The 18,665-nt window shown below is 33.8% G+C and overlaps 2 protein-coding genes across 2 annotated transcripts; both read left to right on the top strand.

Moving 5' to 3' along the window:
• The first annotated feature begins 811 nt into the window (after positions 1-811).
• Positions 812-8,967, top strand: LOC145632393 (putative U3 small nucleolar RNA-associated protein 7). Its single transcript, XM_081684757.1, has 9 exons — positions 812-950; positions 1,042-1,125; positions 1,970-2,032; positions 2,199-2,288; positions 3,703-3,835; positions 4,376-4,494; positions 4,637-4,704; positions 6,094-6,142; positions 7,795-8,967. The coding sequence occupies exons 2-9, from the start codon at positions 1,084-1,086 to the stop codon at positions 8,827-8,829; spliced, it is 1,599 nt and encodes a 532-aa protein (XP_081540883.1). The 5' UTR covers positions 812-950; positions 1,042-1,083; the 3' UTR covers positions 8,830-8,967.
• A 5,083-nt stretch (positions 8,968-14,050) lies between these two features.
• On the top strand, positions 14,051-15,853 carry LOC145633226 (uncharacterized). The gene has a single exon (XM_081685495.1). The coding sequence runs from the start codon at positions 14,051-14,053 to the stop codon at positions 15,851-15,853; it is 1,803 nt and encodes a 600-aa protein (XP_081541621.1).
• Positions 15,854-18,665: the final 2,812 nt, after the last annotated feature.

Raw genomic sequence — 18,665 nt, 5'->3', positions numbered from 1 at the left:
AGGGTCATAAATGGCCAATTGACCAAATTGGTAAATAAAAAAGACCATTAATGACAATTTGGTAAAAAAATTCATTCATGTGACAATTTGGTAAAATAAGTTAATCCTAAACGACAATTTGGTAAATAAAATTATCTCAGGCGACAAATAACCCAAAAAATAAAAAAATTTATGAGAAATTACTCGTGAATACTTAATTTGGTTCGTTTTTTGTGTTTTTTTTTACCTACCCTTTTTATGGAAATAACAATTTCAAGAAAAAAAACGTACTCCATATCAATTTTCACTTAAGTTTCATATCCTTTATTAACGAAATGTTTTAAATAAGGGGTTGGAAATAAATTTGGGATCGGAATTTAGCAAAATAAAAGGAGTTGACATATTAATTTAAAATTTTAAAAGGGAAAAATAAATTGAAAAACACAAAAACAAATTAAATTAGGATTTTTAAAGAGTTTGTCAAAAAAAAAAAAGTTAGATTTTTTGGTCTAAATGTAGCTAGAGTTTATTATTTTTACTAAATTGTCGTGTATGGTTAGCTTCTTTTACTAAATAAATTTTCGCTAAGTGTCTTTTATATTAACCAATCTGGTCAATTATCGCATATGGTTAGCTTTTTTTTTATTTATTTATTTATTTATTTATTAATATGGTCAATTATCACATATGGTTAGCTTCTTTTACTCAAATTATACGTAGGGGTCTTTTTTATTTATCAATCTGGTCAATTAGCCGGTCATCGAAGGTTATAGATTTTCTAAACCCTGAGAGTGAGAGATACCAAGTAGGTAGAGCTTCTGTCTCGATTCCAGAAGATCGTCGTAGATTTTCTAAACCCTTCCCAAAACCCTCAATACAACTCACAAATTTACACCTTCCCCTCCAATTTTTCCTGCCGCCATCTTCCCGTCGACGTCTTACTCACCGACGGCCGCAACCGCTATTTCACGGTCTCACCTCTTTCTCTCTCCTCCGCTTTAATTTCTGTTAGTAATTCAATCTTCAATGTTCATTAAATATTTGCCCCTTTTTTCATTGCAGTTTTCAAATTCGCCGCTAAAAGTGTGAGAAATCTGATAAAAAATGGTGGTTAGGGCGGAGAAGATTGTTCCTGCTACTGAGCTGGTATGTTTTTGCTTGAATTTTCAAGTTAAAGTTTGATTTTTTAGGGTTTATTGCTTTATATTTATGCTTTTTTTGATATATATTGATGATAGAAACTACTATGCTATGTTGTATTGTGAAGAATATCGGAATGTGGCCTATTAAAGTGTGACGAAGAACAAATTAGGTTTGCATTGGTATTTAATTTATTATTATTATTATTATTTATTTATTTTTTTTTGTGGGGGGTGGTGGTGTGGACTTCACAAGAAGAAAATGACTATCTGGAATTAACTTAAGCTGTGTTTGAAATGGTGAAAACCCGCGATATATAAATCAAACATATCATTGGGCAAATTCGCTAGGAAATTAGTTGTGTGAATAGATCAATTTGTTATCCATTGCTAGGAAGTTGTTTGTGGAGCTAGTGGAGAACCTAATATCATAATGAAGGCGAGCCACGATATACCGTTGTTTTAGTCATGTAGGAAGTCAATATAGAGGAGCGGCAACATGAGTTTTGTGGGTTAAGAGAAAAGATGAATGTAATCAATTTTGGTTGAATGGAAAGCTATAGCTTTGTGGACTTAGAATGTAAATTATATGGTGCCACCTAATTTTTCCAGAAGCATTTGTATCTAGTGACTCTCCTTTGCAATGTTATTATCGGGCCTATGCCCGTGTGTTTGAGAGTCATGAGTCCCTTAGTCAGGTTCATCTTAAATTTCAGTTCTGGGAACTCGTCAATTTTATTTCTTTCAGACAAAGTTCTGGTGGGTGTGTGTGTGTTTTTTCCCATAGTGTTTTCTGTCATTTTTTTGTGCGATGATAATAAAATTTAAGGGTTTCTAATCTTTCTATGCAGGATGATGAGGAGATGGATGCAAATGTAAAGAAGTATCTTAGAGGAGAAAGTGCTAATTTGGAGGTATGTGTATCTGTTTCTTTTGTCATCCTTTTTATTCTATCATCGGTCTGGTATTACTGTAGCTTCCGGATGGTGAACATTGCGGCTTGAGTCATGATATTTCTCTCTGTTTCATTCTGTGTTAATTCTTTTTTTTTTTTTAAATCTATTTATATTATTATTGCAGGCTTTGCAAGATAAAAAATTGAAGGGACAGCTTGCTGTTAAAGAAGAGTTGTATAAACGCTCTGCAAAAACAGCAGCCAATGTTGAAAAGGTCACCTTTTGAATCCTTATATGCACTGAAAATCTTCCCCACTTATGGTATTTTAAGGATTTAGCTATGTTTTATAAATGTTCTTTCTGTTTATGGTATTCAAAACAGTTATGTAGAACAAAATCCCACTTTGAATATTATTATAGCCTTGTAGGCCTTGATAATTATGATAAGAACATGCAATATACAAGTAGGGGCATTTAGGTATTCATGTAAGTATACATTCCTGAGCACATATCTGAAATCCATCTGCAATTTAAGATTACAGAGAATACAGACTACAGTGTGCAGTGGTTGTTTATGGAGTCTTTGATTGGATTCCTTTTAGATTGAATTACATAGCATATTCTGTCTTCACTTGGGAGTGAGGGACATTCCAATCGTGAGCATCATTTCTGCTATGTCTTTATTTGATTTGCTTTTGCCATGCAATTCATATATGAGAATTGAGACACATCTTCCTTCTCTATCTTAATGCCAGTCTTATTCATAATCTAGTGCTGCACTCTTAATGTCTTTTCTTAATAAGAGATTCACATAAAGCGATGCTAGGAGCTCTTGCCGCTATTCTCCATATTCAATTTCTCTGGACACATTATTTTGTATATCATTCAATCTTGCTGCTTGTAAATGGTAGAGGCCATGGATGTTTCTATGAATTATGAATTTCTACCTAGTATAATTGCTGAAGGACTTTGAGGCATATGATAGGCCTTAATGCCTGTTTTTGGAATTTGCACGTCTTCTGGTCAAGTTTGTTGTTTTATTCCTTTACAATTGTATAGGCCATTGCATTGGTATTCATTTACTGCTAATCAAATAAATTAATGCTCTTCCTGTTCTTTCCCGTCCTTCAGCTTCTTGGTTGAGATTAAGAGGAAATTGATAAATTTTATTAATGACATCTTCAGGATTCAGTTCTCTTAAAATTACCTTTTTCTGGAAAAACAAAATAGCTACCTATTTTCATCTTCATTCTAGTAGCAGTACTCGTGGGTTGGCAACAATGTTCTGTCCTTTCCTTCTTCTATTGGAGGAACTGAGGGTTGTCCTGTAATAGAACATCTAGCCAGGGATGGTTTTATGTGGATGTGTGGGAAGGGTGGTGGTGATGGGAGGAGTTTGGACTGAATGGATTAGAGTAAGGAGGTTTTCTGTTCTGTTTTGTAATTGGCATGAAGGAAGAGCAGAATAATTTGGTGGGTGGGTGTGTTGTTGGGAGGAGTTAGGGTCTGATGGGCAATAGGAAGGAGGCATTTGATCTCCTGTTTTTGTAACCTCATATATGAACATGATTTATTTCTTTGGTAACATGGCAAAGTTGTCATTTTGATAAACTTGTATATTCTTTTTGGTGATATACTGTACAATAATATACAGTTCCCTTGGTAACATGCTTTGTCTAATCTTTCAGTGGCTTCTGCCTTCAGAAGGTGGTTTTTTGGAGCCTGATGGTATAGAAAAGACATGGAGGATAAAACAGGAGGCTATCGGCAAAGAAGTTGATATTCTAAGTTTAAAGAACCAATTCGATATGGTGTTACCAGGTTGTTATTCTATTTCTGATAACTGTGTGATGAAAAATTATCTAGTTTAAGGAGTCAACATATAGTTTCGTGGATTTTAGTGAAGAGCATTCATATCTGTTTTTGAAGCTTGCTGTATGAATTGGAATTAAAATTTTGAATACTCAAGAAGGACAAGAAACAACCAATGCTTTTATGTGTGTATGTGGGAAGAAGAGGGGGGGGGGGGGGGGGGGGGGGTTCTATTATGGCCATTATGTATTTTCTCGGAAGAAGAGATGTTAAATGTGTGATAGTTTTCTTTAAAAACCCGGATTTTGATATGGCTTGAGGTGTCATGCTTTTAACTACAGATGTTTGGCTGAAGTATCTTTGCTTGTCTGAAATGGCTCTCAGACAATAACTAATAGCGTGGGTCATGTTGCAGTTCCTGCTGGCCTTTGTTTTGAATATTTGGAAATCCTTTTGACTAGTGTAGCCTTTTACCTCATATTAATTATTCTTGCAAATTTAAGATGTTGCCTTTTTCTGATGTTCTTTGTTTCCTATCCTTGATTTCAGATCTTGGTCCTTACAAGCTTGATTTTACCCCAAGTGGGCGTTATATGGCAATTGCAGGGCGCAAGGGCCATTTAGGTGTCCTTGATGTGAAAAATATGAATTTGATTAAGGAATTTCAGGTGTGTAGCAGCCTCGGGGGCAAAATTCCTATCATAATTCTTCCATTGTGCTAATTGTTATCACTTGTATAATAATATGCATCGTTCAACCGTAATATGCATCGTTCAACCGTTATTGACTAAGGATTATTGATTGTCTTAGGTACGGGAAACTGTACGAGATGTTGTGTTCTTGCACAATGAGCTGTATTTTGCTGCTGCTCAAAAGAAGTGAGATTTTCCTGCCTCTTTTCATCTTAAATTCTTAATGGTGCTTTTCTCTGAATTAATATCATTTTGTGCTTGAAATTGCTCAAACTTGCGAGCTCTTTGATTTTACTGGGAGATTTGCGAGGATCCTTTGATTCTTCTCTATCATCTCTATATTTTATTGGTTCCATGAGGTTGATGTTGGACCCCCTTTAGTTGATGCATTATCCCTGCCTTACTGAGGAGATCACTGTCAGTACTGGGAAGTTGGGATCTGTACCACTGTACGCAATCTGAAATGAATCTTTATTTTCATGATTGGTTGGTTAGAGACTTCTGTACACCAGGAATGATTAATGAAAGATTATAACTGTGAAGTTGTTTGCTAGAAATTTAGAATACTGATACAGCTAAGTTTTATACATTTGCACTGTTTCTGTGGGATTACTATCATCTTTCACGTATCCATACTTTCTATTGAGATGACATGGTGCACCTGTCCCTCTTGAAGGGGAGTAAAAACCAATATGGTGTGAAGGGAAACCTTGTGTGTTGTCTTAAGTTTCTCAACCATGATTTAAACATCCAAATCTAAAGAATGAGATAGTTGATGCATACTGTAGTTGCTTTATGCTCATTAAAGCAGAATATGAAAGGTAGAGCAGGGAGGTTTGTGTAACAGACTAACAGTGTAGAGAAGTTGAGATACTCTAATTAATTTTTAAATTAAGGATGTCTTGATATCCATTCATCTCGTTTTAGTGGTCATAAACTACTTCCTCAATTCAAGGAATGTTGTTGGATGATTGAACTAGTCAACCACAGTTACACCATGCTGTTACAAAAACTGACGGCTTTCTAGAGATCTTTACTAATGATAAGCTGTTTCTTCTACCTATATAAGATTATTCTAGTAATAAGTGAACCATATATTCTGGAGTGGAGTTTTTACCATTCTGCCATTCGTAGATGATGGTCTACTTGTGTTATGCTGGTGGCAGCTTGTCTATGTAGAATACTGGTCATTGCATGTTCTTGTTGGCAAATTGTTATCTTTCATCTCTATACTTGTGATCATAAGCGAAAAACATGTGTACGACTATTATTTTTTGCAACAGTCGAGCCTAATCCAGCAATGCAGTTGCAGTTTGTCTTGTAAAGTCTAGTTACATGGCACTATTACTGTCAATTTTTAGTCATTCTAACTACATAAGCCAAACTTTCATTATTTTCCATAAACAGCTTTGATTTGGGTCAGTTTTGGTTGTGGACCAGTTTTTGTTGCAGCATCCATTAAATGTATTTGTGTTTGTTAGGAATTCTGACTTTGCTGCTTAATATCTGCTATGATAACTACTTCACAACATACTTTTTGTATTTTCTGAGCTTTCACACTTGAAATATTGGCAGGTACCCCTACATATATAACATAGACGGTGTTGAGCTTCACTGTTTGAAGGTCAGGATGCTTCATTCGTGCCTCAGTTTCTATAGTCTTTTATATTTCTTTCCTTATTAAGAAGTGTCCTATTCTCATTTCATTTTCATATACAAATTGAATTGAACCAACTTTCTTTCACCTTGTGATGCTGTCCCTGATCCCTTCATTGGCTTCATTTATTGAATCTGCAGAAACTTTTTTGTTTTATTTTTGGTTGTTTTGGATAATACATGCTGCATGACTGCTTTGGAGTTACTGTTTGATAGACCTTTGTGTTACATATTTTCTAGGCAGGTTTCTAAATTTATACTGTTCCTTTTGTATGGCCTAGGTCAAGAAACCTGACTTCTCTTCTGATGTATGTCTTGATAAAGACAACTATTTGAATTCAGGGTAGATTATAATTTGCCTCCTTAATGTCGGGAAATTTCTTCACAATCTCACACTGACAACCTTGACAGTTGAAAATTATCATATTTTCCTGCTACTCTGATATTTTCTTATCTTGCACGGGCCGCACGGCTGCATTTCTATGTACTATTTGTTTATTAGTGGCTAAGAAGTTTGACATTGATATTAGGTTTATGGAGTATATACTATCACACTTTCAACTGCTATCATTTTTTTGAGAAGGCAAGAAAGGGTAAACCGTGAACATGCCTGATTGTAACTAACATACTAAAACACGTACGGTGTACTCGCACTGCGTAACCTTAAAAGGCATGAATGTGTGTGCTCTTGATATAAAATGTGCTATCCTTTTCTTAACTTAGTCAAAACATATAAATATCTATCTTTCCTGGCCTTTGGTTGTCCAAGACCTCACATTCTTTTGGAGTGGCAGTTAATTTTTGGCAATTTTGAGGTGAATTAGTTTATCAGGTCATTGGTGTTTCATAAATGTATGGAGTTTTTTTTTTTTTTTTTTTTTTTTTTTTTTTTTTTTCACAGTGGAGGTGATTAGGTGAAAAATGAGATTTGTTAAATACCTGGGATGTGGGGTGATGCCGTGATGGTATTGCCAAAACTTGGAACTTTCTGTTATTTACCCTTGAATAGGTTTTAGGCTGTTGGATTTATCTCTGTTGATGCTTTGTTTCCACAACTTCTCTCCCCTTCTATTAGTGCTTTATTGCCTTTTGTCTTTTATGGTAGGGTACTCGGGCTCCCTTGCCTCCTACTTGTTAACTAGAGCCATTGAACCATCCTAAACCATACTGTTGGAGTTGTTGCTTTCAAGTTTTGGTTCGTTGTACCATGCTCTAGCTGTCCTACTCTGCAAGTGTTATTAATCATCTTTGGTTTAGTTCTTTATTTTTAGTATAATGGCTTTTTAAATTTCCAAAGACTATTGCCATTGGCTAGTGAAGTTGAAAGAATCATTATTGACAATATTTGGAAATTGGATAGTGGTTATTGAGTATAACACTAGAACTCTCTTATTTCACTTGGCCTGTTTTTGGTCAGTAAGTGTACTTGCTGAAGATAATTGGATCCCCCCCTTTTTTTTTTCTTTTTTTTTTTTTCCCTATTCTTTTAAATTACCGGATCATGACTGCCGGTCTTAAATCCTGATTTGCTTTCTTGTGTTAGGGAGTTTGCCTTACTTTAATGAATTTTTTCTCCTACAATGTAAATAATCATGTATTAATTTTGCACTTCATATTTAGGAACATGGGGCTGTATCGAAGCTTCAATTCTTAAGGAACCACTTCCTTTTGGCATCTATTAACAAATTTGGACAGCTTCGTTACCAAGACGTTACAATGGGTACAATGATTGCTAATTACCGGACTGGTCTAGGTCGTACAGATGTGATGCAGGCAAATCCTTACAACGGTATCATTGCATTAGGTCATTCCAATGGCTCATCTACCATGTGGAAGCCTACGAGCCCCAATCCTATCGTCAAAATGCTCTGTCATCATGGACCATTAACAGCATTGGCTTTCCATCCAAACGGACATCTTATGGCAACTGCGGGAATGGAGAGAAAAATCAAATTATGGGATTTGAGAAAATTTGAGGTTCTTCAGACGATGCCAGGTCATGCAAAATCTTTGGAATTCAGTCAGAGAGGTTTGCTTGCTGCGTCAACTGGGTCATTTGTACAAGTTTTCAAAGATGCTTCAGGGTCTCAGAATTACAGTCGTTACATGAGCCATTCTATGGCGAAAGGCTATCAGATACAAGAGGTTTCTTTTCGACCATATGAAGATGTTCTTGGAATAGGACATTCAATGGGATGGTCATCAATTTTAATTCCTGGTTCTGGAGAACCAAACTTTGACTCGTGGGTAGCTAATCCATTTGAAACATCGAAACAGAGGCGTGAAAAAGAAGTGCGTTCTCTCCTGGAGAAGCTTCCCCCAGAGTCTATCATGTTGGATCCTAAGAAAATTGGAACTGTAAAGCCACCTAAAAAGAAGGACAAACCAACTCGGAAAGAGAGAGAAGAAGAGATGGAGGCTGCAGTAGAAGCAGCCAAGGGCAAGAAGCTGAAGAACAAAACCAAAGGTAGGAACAAAGACGGTAAAAGAGCAAAGAAGAAGCAGGAGATTGTTGCGAATGCAAAGAAGCAAATTATCGAACAGAATATGAAGGAGAACGAAGAGCTGTCAAAAAAGAAAAGGAAAAGAATCAGCGAAGAAGGAGCTGATCTACCGAAATCACTGCAGCGATTTGCCAAGAAGAAAGCCGATTAATTTCAACCAAACACTGTAAAGAATTTTGATCCCAGGTAACTGTCCTGTTTCGTTTCTTCAGTCTTCTATTTTGGATGTAACATGTCACCACTCTTTAGGCTCGTGTTTTCGAGTTCCCCTGTAAAATTTTGTTTCTGATTTTTTTGTTGTTTTTTTTCCTCCATAGCTTAAATTATTGAATAGAACATGGAAAATCTATAGATTATTAGAGCATATTTGTATTGAGGCCAAAATTCCAGCCTACTTTCGATAATTTTTCAACGTGGTCTTGTTTCATTTAGAAAATTCGCAAAAAATTGATAACCACAAAATTTATGCAAACATTCTCTCAATTCCGAAATAGATCGAATCATCAAAGGAAATGGACCCTCAATCTTCTCTCTTCCATATTCCCAGTTCATCTTTGCTTATCCTTTTGTTTGAGAGTTGTCCTTTCTTTACTGCTAATGCTCACTAGTATGAGTTCAGGATTTGCTTCCCTTACTACAAACATGGGCTGTTACCCCAAATATTATTCGAATAATATACACCACATGTATAACTATGCTGCGTTATTCATATTGTATTGGAATTATTATCACTCTTTCTGACGTTATTGTCCCACTTATTATTTAGTGAAACAAATATGATCCAAAGTAGGACCTTGGGTAGTAGTAAGGTTCATCTATTCGATTATGGATACTCCCTTCATTCCCGAGTTTTCGGCTACTTGCTTTCTATTTTAGGTTAAAAAGTTCGACTCACTTTTAACCTCCTTTTTTTTTTGTACACTTTTCATATTCGCTCTTCTTAATTCACCTATTTTCTTACACTCACCTACCTTTATTTTGTTACGCTTGGTGTCACTTTCCTTGATTTCGAAAATAGTTTGTGATATACAGTAGTAGTTTCAAAATTAGGAGACGAAGTTGAGACACGAATTGGAACATAAAATAGGATGCATAAAAAAAGGATGCATAAGAGCAAGTTTAGCCCCAAGTCTTAAGACTTGGATGTGACATCAATTTTGGTGGTCCCCATTGAAAATGATGTCATCAAATTCTTGTTAAGACTCACTAAGACTTACACAAATTTATCACTTTAGCCCTAAGACTTAAATATTTGACATATTATATGTAGAAAAGTGTAAAAAAAAAAAAAGGGATAATAAAAATAAAAATGAAGTGGGTCCAATCTCAAGTCTTAAGTTGAGTCTTGAAATTTCAAGACTCAACTTGAGACTTGCTTGAGATTTTTGAAGAAAAATGGGAAAAGTCTTAAGTATAAAAATCTTAAGACTTAAAATGATGAAGTTACCCCAAGTTTTAAGACTTTGGGCTAAACTTGCTCTAATATCAACCTTGATTTGTAGTAGGTGTCACTTATTAGGTCTAGTTGTAACTATCCCTTTGTCTTAAATATAGGTTTGAGCATTTTATTATGCGGTCCAAACTTAGCTTCTATCATTGTCGTAAAGCAACTTTGTCGTGTATGAGAGAAAACTTGCAACCTTGAATCATAATCCATTATTCTCAACTCTTAATTAGCAATTTAGCGTTGAAGAAAAGTGAGTGAGGTTTGAAATCGAGTCATTATACGAACTTGGTTAGTACTCCCTCCATCCCTTAATATAAAGTATTTTTTTATTTTTGCGCGGGAATTAAGAAAGTTGTAAAATCTTTAAAACTAATGATTAAAAGGATATAGATGCATGTGAGGTTAGAGAGAGATAGAGAGAATGAAAAAATAGTTGAGAATAATTAAAGAGATAGAAAGATAAAGTATTGAAAATTAATGTTAAAAGTACAAAAAAGTAAAGGGAAAAAGATGACAACTCATCAAAAAAGGGTAATTATGTCAAAAAATACAACCTTTAAATAGAAATAGGCATTGTATTTTGATTTACTCGAAAAAGGAAATGAGGCTTTGTATTAAGGGACGGAGGGATTACTTAAATATTAATTTGGCTTTTAAATTTATTATCATCAACCAAAAAAAAAAATAAAAAAACTCTAGAAACTCTTCTAAAATTAGAATTTCTCTCTGTATCTTGAGAGAAATTCGAGGCATAAGAGTAATTATGACTTTATTTATAAATTGGTTTAACTTGTATTACGATTCTATGGTGTCGTTTGGTTTACATGAGAATTTTTACTTACCTCAGAGGGATTAGGTAAAATAAATTTCTTCATTATGTGGGAGTGTAAACTCTTTAGAAGTTTCACTTCCCCCATTTTACCATACTTTCGTCAACCAAACAACACACCTAATTTGTAAAGTCTCGCTTTTCATGTGTTTTTTTTTTAATTATTTTTTTTATTTTTTTATTGTCAATCAAACAAGCACCATATATATTAGATAAAGCACACGAACAAGCCAACTATGGAGATTAGAATCTAATAATAATCTTTGACAACTTATAAAAGAGCAATCAATTGAATTAGCATTGTATACCAAAGCTAAAATTGCACTAGTCATTTCATACTTTGGATATTATAGGCAACAATCACTAATTTCATGTTGAAAAAAACTTTGATCCAACTTTTAGTACTTGATTTTATCTTGAAATTATGATATGTAATTATAAGTAGCCCCAATTTGCATGTAAATGTCACGTTCAGCAATGTGAGGTACCATGAAGCGTTGTAATCCTTCACTAAATAGCATTATGCCTCCCAACAACTTCATTTTGCCAAAAAGTCTCTACACTGGGGTATACCTTTTCCCAATTATTTTTAGTTTTGATTACTACTTTTTTTTTTTTTGGGTGTGTGGGTACCTAATCACCTAAGTACATTACTCCCTCTATTTTTTTTTAATGCAGCAGTTTAACCGACACATTTACAAAGACGTAATTTTGACCATTAATATCTTTAATTATCTATTAGTAAAAATTATAACAAAATTATATAATAAATAAAGACATTGTGACAAATCTAATACTCCGTAATATATTATATAATAATATTTATTTTTTCATTTTATAAAAGAAAATTAATTAAGTCAAACATGACAGCCTGACAGGTGAATAATGCAAAAGTCAAATTGATGCAATAAAAAAAAAGGAGTACATAATTTTCAACTGTAACCAAAATGTGATTAATTTAAGTGTCATTAATATTAAGGCAAAAGCTAATGAGCGCCCCCGGGGCGTTGGATAAGAGAATGAAAGTGGAAATATTAGAGTAAAATTAAAATTAATTACACCAAACGACGCGTGATTTTGTCATGCATTCCTAACTTAATACCATTTCAACCAATATAATTACTTCTTATCTAACGCCTCGAGACGCTCGTTAGCAAGATCCTAATGTTAATATCAAGTGCTATTGCTTGATTGGAAAGTATTTTCCACGGCCTATAAAATTAGTTTTACGCGTAATTATTGCACTACATGATTATATGTGTTATTGCATACATAGTTATACACTCAAATCACGTCGGCCCAAGTGTGTGTAATACTTCGTACATCATATGTACGAAGTTAATGATTTATGAGATTTTATGAAGTTTAGATTGATTTTGTTTTAAATGACAATGTTATTACGCATCACCTAATTTAGTTAGTATAGTTTGATTGACCGTTGTCCTACGAATTCTATGAACCGTCAATATAATACACTAACTATATTAAGCAAGCAAGATTTGGCAGATTGCTAATAATAGGTGTTTTATTTCATAACCCTTTTTCCACACAACTGGTATTAAAGATTAAGTAATGTATAGATCACCTTAAATGTATTCAACTAATTCACCTTATTGGGTAATAAATACTCGATCTTAAAGTATAGTAAATGCTACTTTATCCATAATTATGGAGTAATTAACGCCATATGTCAACATTGTACTATATGCTACAATTACTTAGGCTTTAATGATTTATATATTTTTTGAAGGCAAAAGCTAATGAGCGCCCCCGGGGCGTTAGATAAGAGAATGAAAGTGGAAATATTAGAGTAAAATTAACATTAATTACACCGAACAACGCATGATTTTGTCATGCATTCCTAACTTAATACCATTTCAACCAATATAATTACTCCTTATCTAACGCCTCATGGCGCTCGTTAGCAAGATCCTTTTTTGAAAGTAAAATAGGAAAATTACATACATAAGTACGTAACTAAGGGTTCGTTTGGCATCACTGTGGTTTTCTGTTTTTTGGTTTTTTGTTTTTTAAAATCATATGATATATGTCATATAATGAATCAAAAATTATTCAAACTTGTTAAGATCATGATAATTTTGAAAACTGACAACAGAAAAGTGAACACCTTTTTCTTGTTTCTTATTTTTGGTTTTTTATTTTAAAAAAACTGAAAACTAAAAACAAAAAATGATGTCAAATAAGCTCTAAGAGTCTAATACTTCCTTTATTGGAGGAACTAGAGTGAAAAAAAAAAGAAAAAAAAAATTGAGAACAAACTAAGGCATTTAAATCCTTTGGTTACAAAAGGAAAAAAAAAAACATTTTTGTTCTCTTCTCATCAAATAATTTTGTAGTTTAACTAATCATTAGTACTCAACGATTAGTTAATATGTTTACTACTTAAACACCCAAAACCAATATAAAATTAACCAATTAAGATTCTTCTACATATAATGAACCAAACTTCAAAGTCAATTTCATAAAAAATGTTTATTTTAAGCATAATTCTGTAGATAAATATATGTGGGACCATAAACTAATTTAAATAACCAAAGAATGGAATTAAAAAATCCACTTTTAAATCAACAATCTATAATTTAAATCTCAACATCATTATACTATTTTAGTCAATAAAACCAACATTTTTTTTTCCTTTTCTTAAAGAGAAGACTAAATTCATTTTGATGCTAACTCTTATACACCCATCTTCCATTTCTTGTCCCACATCACATCAATTCAACTAAAAAAAATCAAAACATACCCCATTTCTTTCTTGTCCAAAAAAGCATACTTATCATATACACACCCAAATGATTTAATCCTAATCTCATAAAAGGAAAAAGCTTTTTTTTTAACCCCCCCCCCCCCCCCCTTTTTTTTTTTTTTTTTTTTTTTTTTTTTTTTTACCCCCTTTTTTTGTGTGTTAACAATCTTACCATATAGTCCTAAAACATCGTTGTACTATTTTGTTGCTTAGTAGATAAATTATTGATCATCCAACATTCATATAAACACTTGATGTTGGATATAAATGCAAAGCATCCAATCAAAATTAAACACTAACCTTTCTTATTAAACATTAGCTTAAAAAAAATGGATCAATTTCATGATCTTAAACAACAACAACAAAATATTCCTAAACCAAAGTTTGATATCATAGACCCTTCCATAGTTAGAGCTCAATTCATATCTAAAAAAGATGTATCCTTCTCTTCTTACCTTCATCAAACACAAAATCATCAAAACAAGTACATTCCTCCTCAAACAGGACAAGTCAGAGCAGAGGATTCTGATCAAATTAGCATTTTTGATGCAGCAAAGTACTTCAGTGGTCTACATGATGATAAAAAAGAAGACAAAAACTCGAAGGGGGGACTCGATCACCTTGCTTCGATCCCCTCTAGGTTCTCCTCAGTATCATCATCGATCGATGATAATGGGAGTAACTATGGGGGGAGAAATAGTAATAGTAATTATAGAGCGAGGTCATTCCATGCAACTCCAACTGCCTCCTCGGAGGCTAGTTGGAATAGCCAGACGGGTTTGCTAGCAAACCCGCCTGGCTCTACTGGTGTCTGTCTTACTAAAAATTTGTCCCCAAATAGTAGTACGACTAGTACTAGTAACGCCACCCCAAGATGGCCTAGGATAAGCACGAAATGGCTTATTCCTAGGCGAAAATGCCCTTGTTCGGGGAAGAAATCAGTTCAAGTTGAAGAAAGGATCGAGTCCAACACACCTAGGATGGTTGATTTAAGAAGAAGTACTTCATCAAATGGTAGTTCAACAAATTACATATCTTCCTCTTGGTACTCTCCTAGACAAAATAGTCCCAAAAAAGGCGGTACGTATAAATCAAAACCCTTAACACCCTCAAATGTTACTATTCCCCCTGTTCAAGACCTTAAGAACAACTCAAACGGAATCAACCACCACCACCACAACCACCACACGAACAATGGCTATACAAGCAATATCTCGAACCCCAATAAGGTTGTGTCCATGGGCCCCTTGAAGTCTTTTGCTAATCATTCAGAAATGATTGGTACTACTGCTACAACTGTCATAACTAATAATGTTGCTGCTGCTAAGGCTGCGGCTGTTGTAGGTGGTACAACAGGTTGTAATACTAACGGATTTACATTCCCGATCCTTGAAAATCCGCCAGTGGGGGTGAAGAAGATGTTCAATGTGATTGCAGAACCACCAAGGGAGTCATTAGAGGTGTATCAACCAAGGAGCCACTCGAGTCCTAAGTCACGAAGAACGAGCTACGAAGATGACAATGTACTAAGTGATGGGAGCTCAGACTTGTTTGAGATTGAGAGCTTTACAACTACATCGTACCCTTGTAGGGATTCAATGGATGATGTGGTTGTCCCGGTTTCGAGTTTTAATACGAGTACAATGAAGAGACTTGGGATTGTTTGTAGGAGTAACTTGAATAATATCAATCATTTGGATGAAAATGAGGGCTTAGATGAGCCTATGACACCTTCAATAGCACCAACTGAGTGTTATGCACCTAGTGAGGTGAGCATTGATTGGAGTGTCACCACCGCCGAGGGGTACGACCGTGCTAGCCTTAGCAACTTCTCGGTGTCAGCGTCGGAAATAGGGCTATACGCCGCCATGAGGCGGGAGTCGGAGAGAAATAATGGTGATGGTGGTGGTGGGGGTGGGAGTGGGAGTGATCATCAAGATAATAATAAGAGGAGTAGTAAAGGGGGTGGTGGGTTGTTGAGCTGTCGATGTGAGAAGGCGGTTAGCGTGGGACCGGGGCCAATAAAATGCTCGGCGGAGGGGGGCCCGCCGAGCACGGCGAGGCATGTGGGTGGTAGGGCAACACAACAGGGTCATGGAGTAGCAGCCCATGTCAATGGGAGGTGGAAATAGGGAGAGACTTGGGTTGTGTCATGTATGTAGAAAGGTCATGATCTAAAGTTTTCTTTTGCCTATGCCTTTTGCAACATGATGAGGATTTGTCTAGGAGTACTAGTAAGTTGTCCTTAGATTCATTTTTATTTTTATTCATCAATGATGGCTTAATAATTTTTCTAAACAAAATTGGATTTTTATTTTTGTGGGATTATGTTTTGATTTTGTCGTTTGATTAGTGAGTTTTGTGAGTAATTTGTTTTTTTAAGTTTGTGTGATTGAGATATAGTTGTTAGCTTGTTTTATGTTTCTAGTGCTTATGCAATAATAGAACATTTTTTGAGAAATTGAATTATATTACTGGTCCAAGTTTAAGTTCAATCTATTTACGTTACGTTATGCTTGTGTTGGTTAATTTATACTTATATATTATATTTTGTCATGCGCTTCAAAATTTTCTCTCCTCTCTAATTAAAAGGACATTCATCATTCACGTGTCCTGAAACTCCTCCGCCTAAGTAGTCATAGAAAGGGACATTTTAAAATGTTGAGAATGTGAGGAACTAAGGTTTGCAAGTTTATTAAGGATTATGGTCATCATTGATTTGCACTCAACATGATTTTAAAGAAAACACAAGTAAATTAGGACTCAAATCAAAGTATTTGATCTGAGCACATCTCAATAATCATCATTTACTCTATTTTATGGTCATGAATGTGGTAGTTGATCATGCAAAATGGTTATTGATGAGTTGGTAGAGACTAGAGAGGGAAGTTGTTACAAGTATTTAATTTGTGGACTTAATTTTAGGTGGTTCTATATATTACGAATAGAAGCCTTAGTTCCCAATTAAACAAATAGCCTTTTCAATTAAAAAGTACTTCATATTAATTTTATCGTAATTTCTAGTTATATATAAGCCATTAAATTTGATACTTCGAATTATTTTTATTTTTTGAATTGAGGTTCATTTGATTTCAACAACGTTCTCTCAGAGAAAATTTATCTTTATTAGCGATTAGCTTAATCTATTACAGAGTACATACTCTGAGCTCATTTTATTTAATTTAAAATATACCTTATACGTGAAAAAAATTTCACTTCACAACCTCTCTGTTCTCTAATCGAAATCGATGAATATCAGAGTCGAGCTAATTATAATCTTTAGTTCAAAATAGGCACATTCACACTATGAGTTATATTGATCCAAACTTATAGCCATGCACCCCCTACTTCAATTATAGCACAAGAAAATCAAAAGCTATTACTTTAGATTAATTAAGAATTTTAGCATGTAACCAGACAAAAATAAAGGTTACGTTGTTAAACAAAAAAGAAAAAAAATGATTAGAAGATGTTAAGAAAGAAATATAAAATAGGAAAGCCAAATCTAAGACAAAGAGATTAATTAAAGTAGTGAAAAGGAATGTATGCGCAGAAAGATGTCATCTTATCAAGTTGGTTAGGCCAATAATCCCTACATAACATAATTAAAATGATTAATTAGTAATATTATAATAATAGAAAGATATTCTTTGTATGTTGTTTAGCACTTTGAAGTCAAATAATTAAGTTATCACCCATTAATTAGTAGTAATATTGCATAGTTCATCTTATATTAAACTTTTAATTGTTTTTAAAAGCTAATTATATTTGGATTATTCTTGGTACCAAATTGTACTTTTGTTCAATGAAAATAAAGATGCATATAACATGGTTGAGTACTTTTTAAGGAGATACCCTTTCTTTATGTTTTCTCTTAGAATTTGGTCTCTTTATTAAGGAGAAATTCGATTGAGCTTAATAATAATTATAATATTCTTTTAATTCATAAAAATTGCAACACTTCTAAAGGAATAATAATATTTCAGGTGATAGGAAAGAGTAGCAAGTGTTGTTGACTGATTTCTAAGAACAAGTACAAAGTAAGAACGAAGTACTTCTTTTATTTTTAGGAAGCTAGAGAGGAAAAAAAAAACAGGATAGACTTTTAAAGGAAGTACATAGATTACGCTGTAAAAGTTACTAAAAATATAAAGAGGATTTTTTTCATTAATTCGAGCATACCTTGTAAAATTAAATATCATCAATTTTATTATTTTTCCTATGTGCTCACAAGGCACAAGCACATAGGCAAAGAAATTAAAAGGTCTTAGTGTGTACTTGGTATAATCAGATGTACAGAGAAAAGTCACTCCACGAAATACGCAAGATTTTTTTTTGAAACACCAATATAATAAATTATTGCAATTAGCGAAACATAAAAACTATTACTTGTATATACATGTACCATAGGTTAAAAAAAATGTATGTTAAATAAGATAATAGAGGGATGGCATATATGGTCTGCCCATGATAGTTTGCTAATATAAACATTCAACCTTCCATCATGATTGATGTCTTGTCCCTTCTATTAGGTACTCTATGGGACAACTTCTTTTGTTGATTTCTTTTCATGATTAGTAATCTTGCTAGAAATTGCACATGACATAACTTAGAATAATATAATTAATATGATCTAAATTTTATACTTGTAATAATCTTAGTGATATAATTCGTGCAAGACACCAATCTTATCATAGCTAATATATTATGATATTATATTATTATCACATAATTTGAAAGGGTTCAATCATGTAATTTGACAGTTTCCTATGAAGTTGCTCCATAGTTTCAAATGTTTTTTCTTATGTAGAACCAAAATGAGAGATTCTACTTGTCTCTTCGAGAATGAGATATAACTAATTATTGTACAAGTTTCATAACTTTCATTGTTCCTAAATAATAATGGCCTTTAGCTTGATATCTATTTTGTTTTAAAATATACTT

This window comes from Chenopodium album, chromosome 5 (assembly GCF_948465745.1).
Source record: "Chenopodium album chromosome 5, dcCheAlbu1.1, whole genome shotgun sequence".
Classification (NCBI taxonomy): Eukaryota; Viridiplantae; Streptophyta; class Magnoliopsida; order Caryophyllales; family Amaranthaceae; genus Chenopodium; species Chenopodium album.
This window is presented reverse-complemented; position numbering and strand designations above follow the sequence as displayed.